At 42.7% G+C, this 7,767-nt stretch overlaps 1 protein-coding gene across 2 annotated transcripts in view; it reads left to right on the plus strand.

Annotated features, from left to right (window-relative positions):
* The first annotated feature begins 1,123 nt into the window (after nt 1–1,123).
* mtmr3 (myotubularin related protein 3) overlaps nt 1,124–7,767 on the plus strand; it is a 28,192-nt gene continuing 21,548 nt past the window's right edge. For both annotated transcript variants that reach the window (XM_008284163.1, XM_008284164.1), the window contains exons 1-5: nt 1,124–1,299; nt 3,352–3,426; nt 4,791–4,847; nt 6,229–6,318; nt 7,292–7,408. In XM_008284163.1, the coding sequence (XP_008282385.1) occupies nt 4,845–4,847; nt 6,229–6,318; nt 7,292–7,408 (210 nt within the window). In that variant the 5' untranslated portion in view covers nt 1,124–1,299; nt 3,352–3,426; nt 4,791–4,844. The remainder of the gene's footprint in view (nt 1,300–3,351; nt 3,427–4,790; nt 4,848–6,228; nt 6,319–7,291; nt 7,409–7,767) is intronic.

Consider the following 7,767-nt stretch of genomic DNA (forward strand, 5'->3'; position numbering starts at 1 on the left):
CTCTCTTCTCTGGTCAATACACACAGAAATAACCTGCACCAACTTCTGGAGTTCATTGTACATATTATATCTGAGGCTAAATTTGCTCATAAAATGCATTAAAACCAGCAACAATAAGAAAATAAACATCTACTTACCGAACTGATCCTTTCAGTGTCTGCTGGTTCAATCAGCCGAAGGTCTGAATTACTGAAAACTGGTTAAAACAAGCCAGCGGACAGTAAAACTGTTTGTGGAAATGTGCTGCTGCTCCAAGGATAAACAACGACAAAATAACAGTTAATTATATCAGAAGCAAATCCAAATGAAGATGAGACCTGCGACCTGTCAATCATCCCAGAGCCGACTGTCAATCAAATAGCCACGCCCCCATATGACCGAAACTTTGACTATTTATATAAAATTCAACATTGAATTATTTTCAGACTGGCCTCCTGATCTCTGGTTTTAAACATGAAAAGTAACAAAAACAAATCCTGAGCTGTATTAAAGCTGTCTTTCGTGATCTGTGTTTTCCTGTTTAGAACTGGGGTCTATGGGAGCCAGAGCTTTTTGGAGCCAGCACCTGTCGGCCATAGTGGTATTGCAGGTTTCTGACACTTCCGGGTTGGCTTCATTTTTCAGGGCCGGTGGCTAGGTCCATCTTTCAAATACAGTCTATGATCCATGATGGACTAAAATAAAGCTACAAAAGAACACAATGCTAAGGACTCATCTTTCTCGAAAGCAATTTCAGTTACAACTCCCTGTATTGTCTTGTCCTCCTCGAAGTAGAAGCCAGGATGCGTGATAGAGCATGTACTATATACACCAACAAATACCATCAGATGGAGACCGCTTGAACAACTCAGCCAACATTCACCACTGACAGATGTGAAGAGGAGCACAATGTGAGGGTGAAGTTTGTGCACCCGAGTATACAGCTGCGTCGTCAGCAGCTTTTCGAGGATGCAAACACTTCCTCGTTCAGACGGAATTCCTGTGTGTTACAGTGAGTTACAGGGGAAGTACACAGCTCAGTGTTTACATGATGTACCGCGTGGTGCGTCTGAGCCCCCTCCCCCTCCTCCTATCAGTACGTCGGTCTGACGCGATGACGTCACACCTACACGTAGCTTGTTGGGCTGGAGAGTTCGCGGCGATGGCGACGACGGCTCGGTGCTGGAAGGGGACGCAGTGAAGCTGGCCTCGGCTCGGATATGACTAATGTCTATTTGTTCGAGGTTGCTTTGCTGCTCAGTAATTGCACGGGCTTCGGATGACTCTTTGGCTTCTAACTTCTCAGCACTCATTCGACTGGTGAGTCCGCCGGTTGTAGTCGTTGCTCGGTGTGTTTTGACAGAGGCCTCCGCTCCGGGGTCCGCCCTCCATCTCATAACAACAAAAACAGTTGCAGAGAGCAGCGCTAGCCCAGCCAGCTAACGCTAGCTAGCCAGCTTACTGGCCGCTCTGTGTCACAGCTACTAATACCAAACTCCGAGCGTTAAAGGATTGCAACACAACAGCACACTGCACACTAGAAAATGTTAATGTCGACTGCTTGCTGTCCAATTAGACACTTTGGGCTAGGCGTTAGCTCATTAGCATTAGTTTACGGTCGAGCTATTGTTGATGAACGTTAGCTAGCTAACAGTTGACGTTAACGTCAGATAGCTTCAGTATATCTAGCTTAACGTTACGCACAGACAAGGGAAAGCAGCAGGGATATTACTAGCTAGCTGGTTACTTTTGTCTGTTGACACTGGTTATCTCTCTAACCAACCTGTTAGCAGGAACGGCGTTAGCTACTGACTTCTTGGCTGGCAGCAAATGATTTCTCCATATCTAGCTAGCTGTTAACGTTATGCCGGAGAGCACTTGGCTGTGAAGATTACCGTTCAAGTGTTTTTTTAGTAGCTTTTTATTTGCCAACGTTGCGAGTAAACGTGGATTAATCTAAAATAACATTAACTTGCATTTCGACAAGCGTCAGTAAACTGTTTCGCTTGCTCGTTAAAGCCTCGACGTTAACACGAAGTTAACAAAACTAGCTTTTTTCGTACACTAAGTTAGCGGACATGTCGTGTATGGGTGTTAAGACTTTTTTTCCGCTGCCTGGCCGTTTACGTCAAGTTGTGCTGTCGGTCACTACAGTTCATCGTCCCAGTCAATATTTATATTTTTTAAACTTGATAAAATTGTTTAAGAGAATGAGACTCGATAATGTTCTAGCCTGTGATGCATGCTGGCCTGTCACGGGATAGGAGTAACGTTAAGGCTCTAAGGGGCTTAGCCTTCCCTGTGTGACTGTGTGAACTCAGAGCCAGACTGAGCCGCAGCCACGGGTCATGAGCCCGCTGCGGTAAACAGAGCCGTGTGCTGCTCAGATATGCTTTATCAGGTAGCGCCAGGAGTAAAAGCCGGACTCCTCAGTCAGTGTAGTAATGACCTCCCTTGGCTGCTTCACAACACTCTCAAAGAACCGGCGATGCTAAGGGGCTCGTCTGTCGCCAGTGCAGTGGGATTTTTGTCTTCTTTCTCTCTCCAGGCATCTTAAATGCTGATGAGAAGGTGTGTTGAGCTCCTGAGCTGCCCATTCACTGACCTTCTTAGATCAGATTTCAGTCTCTGCAAGAGTAGCTGACCTTTACAACTATTTGTGGGGCTGTATGCTGAGATCTTTAACAAGTTGCCTCTTTTGAAAAGTGATGTTAGGAAATGTCATTTATATAGGTTTTAAAGAATAAGCTCTGTATAAATGGTTTCACATAACTCAACTAAAAAGTTGGTATCAGTTAATGTTCTTGGTGATTTTCACTTTTCATCTGTTTCAAGGGCATCTTGGACAGGAAATTAATACAAGCCAGAAGCCAAGTGTTGTGAAGTGTTTGGCTCTGCTAAGTATGTGACCAGCCATTTGGGCATGTAACCAAGCATTGTTAGACATGTTAGCCACATATTATAATCCTTTGTACACTTGTAACATTTTCCATACCTTGCAGTAGCTTTTTATTAACCCCCAGACATAGGTACATGGTCTTAAAGTGATATTGCATATGGATATTGTGTTTTTATGTATTTCCCTACAGTGAACTTTAGGTGATGTGGTCACATGACTAAACCATGTCTGTATGCCAGCTAGACTTTTGCCTTCGTGCTTTGAGATCCAGCTGGCTTTTTTTTTTTTCATTCTGCAGTTAAGTTAAGTGGTATCTCTGAGCTCATATGCAAGCCACTGTGACCACCAGTACATCTATATTTGCCAGGCAATCAAAAGAGCTTCTGTAGCTTCTATGTCTCAGTGAAGAAGCCAAAATATAGAGAAGTTTGTTTTGAAAAGCCTTTTCTCGTTATTCAATTTAATTTCCACAGACTTCCATGTCTTACTTGTGAGGGTTTCTGAACAGGATCACCAGGACTGCTTATCGTCATCGCTGATTGTCTGTGGTAAGTCTAAATGATAAATTACAGTGATTTATGTGACATTTTTAGCTCTCGTCTTTGTGTGTGGTCACCAGTGCTTTGTCCCTTTTTACTGCATTTGATACAACTGGCTGAATATAAGCTTTACTGGACTCCTCAATCCTGCTATTGAAACCCAAGCCTTTCCTTATAATGCCATTTCATGTTGAATTGATTTGCTATTGAACGTTTTGAACATGACTGCCCAACCAAAGGCTGACAATCTAATTGTTGATCATGGACTACTGTCAGTTCATTGCCTGGACCCATTCCCTGAGAAGGTACTTGCACATCCTGGTGCTCATGTACAACATCGAAAATACAGTTGGTCAGCAGCTTGACTAGCCTTCAGATTTGACCAGGTTTCAAAATTCAGCCACTCCCTGTATCGTGACTTACTTAAAATTGTGCTCACATGCAATATGCATACAGCCTACAACAGAACCACTGCACATGCATGAAGATATGGCCGTTAGTTTAGTTGTTTGTGTCAGATAGTGATCTCATCAAGAGGACATACACTGACTTTGTAGATAAAAAAATTTGCTCTTCTGGTGAATTTACTGAAAAAACACCACAGGGATTATATTGTTTAAATGCATCTGTGCCATTTTTGAGACCTGACATTAGAGAAATAAGAGATAATGAGGTTGGTGAGAAACGAGGAATGACATGCAACAGAAGTCCCTGGTCAGACTCAACCTAGAGATATTGCAGTTTGTGGTTAGTGCCTTAACCCCTAAGCCACCATGGCACCCAGATAAACACGTACTTACATTGTTGTACTTTAGCTTAAAACCAAATGGTTTTACCTCTCAGTTTTTTTCTCCAGCAAACTGACTCTTGAAGTAGGTCCATTAACTCTTGTTTTATGAGATAAACCTGTCAGATAATAGCAAGACTTACTCCTTTGGTCATTTATATTCTGTATACCTATAGAAATGTCAAAACTTGATTCCCGCAAGGCAATGTGGATGCTCTCCAAAAGTATGTTGTGTGGCAACAAAAAGAAGCGCATCATGTCCCTAACTGGCCTGACTTAGTACTTCTAATGAGACTTTATCATAATATAGACACAATATAGAATTTTGATCATAAATTTGGTTTCTGTAAATGTTGATCCGTGTTTAACAAAAATGATCCCAGTGACTAGCTGCACAGTATCTTACCACAAACTGGGGGATGGAAAATATAGATCTTTTCTGGTGATGTTTAAGCAGCCATGGTTTAAAGTGTAATCAGACCACATATAAGAAGAAAGTGGCTGATTTCCTTTTGTGTTTTTAATGAAACATAATGGCTTAAGAGTACAGTATATATTCTTGGCTTTCTGTGCTCTTTTTGTACAGACTTATCCAGGCCGGAGTTCCTTGTTGGGTGACCCACACTCCTTTACAGGGACCATGGTAAAGTATCTTGTCCTCATGCCTGCTTCAGATAATAACTGCTGTGTGTCCTGGGTGCAGTCTGCAGGCTTTGCATTGATTTTCACTTGTAATCAGCAATGTTTACCAGGCAGCAGACAGTTATGTCAGTTGCAACAGTGTCAAAAGTCCTCCAAGGTTGCTGGCTAAGCAGGGCTGCTTTCAGTTTCCACTGCAGAAATGTGTTTTATATTGTTGCATCATGACATAACCAACTGGATCGGATGCTTTGCCTTTTTGAACTGTGTGTGTATGTGTGAGTTTGCTTCATTCTTGGCATGCTGTTGTGTAGTGGCTGCCCCCTGGCTGGCCTCAGCATGATGCTTTTCCAGCCGTGGCGACTGTGTGTATCAGCTCCGTTCATGCTGAGCCAGCATCCCGCAGGATGTGCCACCACTGTCCGTTATCTGCCATCTCTTTCTAACCACCTTAATCTGTCTTTGTGCGATGTTCAGTCTAAACTCTGCTCCTGACCAAACACAGGCCATAGAGTCCTGCCGATCTCTGTCAGCACAAGGCCAGACCTTTTTTCCACTCACTTGCCCTTGAGGAAAAATCCTAGACTCTGCTTGTATATCCATGCCTCACATTCCCCACTGATATGCATCCTCTGTGAAATATGTTCATCTTGCATAATACTGCTCTAACCTCAAACATTTGGCTCTCATAAAAGCCTGCAGACTAGTGAAAACTGCCTTCAGATAAATGTCTACAATTTAATTCATCCAAACCAAATATTTGATGTGGACTTTTATATCTTTGCAGGATCCTCTGTAAATTCATTGCCATTTCTGTTTATAGAGCTCTGTATGCTGCTTTCATCTGTTATACCATGGCTTGTTGTACAAGGGGTGATTATAGTCAATTACTCTTGGTTGCCCATTATAGTGTGGGTGGGAAGACGAAGACAGCCACACAAAGCAGCATGAATACAGCACTGTCAGGTCGGTTTTAAATCAACTGTCTGTCACAACAGGGGTTGTGACACTACAGCCATTTCCAAATATGCGAAAGCCAGTAAGATGATGCAGTGAGGGAGAATTGAGGCAACAGGAGGCGTAACCCTCCTTTAGCTCCTGCAATACTACTAAGGTGGTCTTGAGCAAGCCCTTTAACCCCCCAAACCCACTCTAAAAATTCCTTTAGACCAGCTCAGTGGTCAAAGCTGTGAATGCATTTGTCAGTGTACATGAGTGTGTGACAGGAGTAGGGTGATAAATGAGAAAGTACTCAGCCTTCCATCCGTGGACAAATGCTTCACAGGCCACACTAAAATTAAAGAGAAATATGTGTGTGAAGGAAGGTTGTGGTTGTTAAAGTTGATACTAGTTCAGTAAAGAATTAACAGGCTTTCTCTCTGCAGGGGGAGGAGGGGCAGCAGAGTCTGGAGTGTATCCAGGCCAATCAGATCTTCCCCAAGAAGTCCCCTGTCCTGGAGGAGGAAAACATGCAGGTAAGCAAGCCGCTGCCCTCTCTGGTTATCATACGCTGTACAAAATTACAGTTATGTGTAAATATGTGGTTGAGTCTCTTTTCTGTAATCAGTTACATAACTGCCATAACACATGTGACTTTAGCTCACTTTCAGTTGAGCCTTTCTGGAAATAAAAGGCTTATTTTACTTCCTCTGTTGAGGAGAGAAGAGCGTTATGAAGAAATCCTTTGATATACTTGTATCTCTTACTCTGAGAAACTTGTTGGTCTCATTGTTGGCCAGTTAGTCACTTGAACTATTTATCTGTGTCCTGTGTTTACATTTTTATTTGCATTTTCATATTGCTGGTATGTCTTTCAGTCCACTGGCTGTTGATCTTTAAAGGTGAAGTCTTTCTGAAAACATATGAAGCTGAAATGTAACGAGTTAGCATATTTATATAGTGTGTGCCAGATGTGCTCTCCCTCCCACTGCCTGTTTTCACCCATTGCTGCTCCCCCCCCCCATGCCCAAATGTGTATGAATGCAAATGTTTACAGGACATGCTGGAATAATGTTGTGTGGATCAGTCTAAACCACTTTGTTTACAGAGTCAGTGCACATGTAGAAAGGACCGTGAGTAGTATTCAATGAATATGAAAGACTGTATTGGATTGAAATGTCAAACTCCATTTTTGAAAGTTGGGGCTCTTTTAATTTCATTAGTCTAGGTTGTACAGTACTCCAGTGAGTTTAGTGTACACTGAAAATAATTGATTTGAACCCATTTTGTTGCATAGAAAAAGAGTGAGAAATGGGAAAAGAGTTAAAATTCTTGCTGTAGTAAAAGAGGTCAACATTTTGGTACAAGTTTCACAATAGTTATGATGAACATATCTACTTAAATAATCGCAATATAATGATCATATCCTTCTGTACATATGTCATTATTTCTGGTGGTCTGTGTGCCTCTTGAGTTTGTTTGAAATGTTTTATCTCCTGTGGTTGCTAGGTGCCCTTTCCTGAGCTGCATGGGGAGTTCACAGAGTATGTGGGGAGAGCAGAGGATGCCATCATCGCAATGTCCAACTACCGCCTACACATAAAGTTCAAAGAGTCTGTTGTCAACGTAAGTATCTTTGAAAAGTGACCAATGAGCTTCAAGGTTGCAGATGGGATTAGAGATTATCTTTCACACAGTTGAAAATATCGGCTGAACTGCATTGTCTCTTTTCAAGGCTGTGTGAAAGTGTGTATTGTTTTGTGAATGGACAGAGCCAGGGCCGTTGTGCCACTGCTGTGGTGACCAGGCCATTCAGACTTGATCTCCATTGGCAGCAGTGCCGCGTGACTCTTCATCACCTCTGTTTCTACACTCGCCTGTGCGCTCCGCTTTCTCTCTGCACTTGTCGTTGCCATGGTTGCAGTGGCTCCAGAGGGGATGAATAACAGTCAGGCTCTCTCTCTCTCGCTCTCTCTCTCTCTCTC

This window comes from Stegastes partitus, unplaced genomic scaffold, assembly GCF_000690725.1.
Source record: "Stegastes partitus isolate 25-593 unplaced genomic scaffold, Stegastes_partitus-1.0.2 Scaffold349, whole genome shotgun sequence".
NCBI lineage: Eukaryota > Metazoa > Chordata > Actinopteri > Pomacentridae > Stegastes > Stegastes partitus.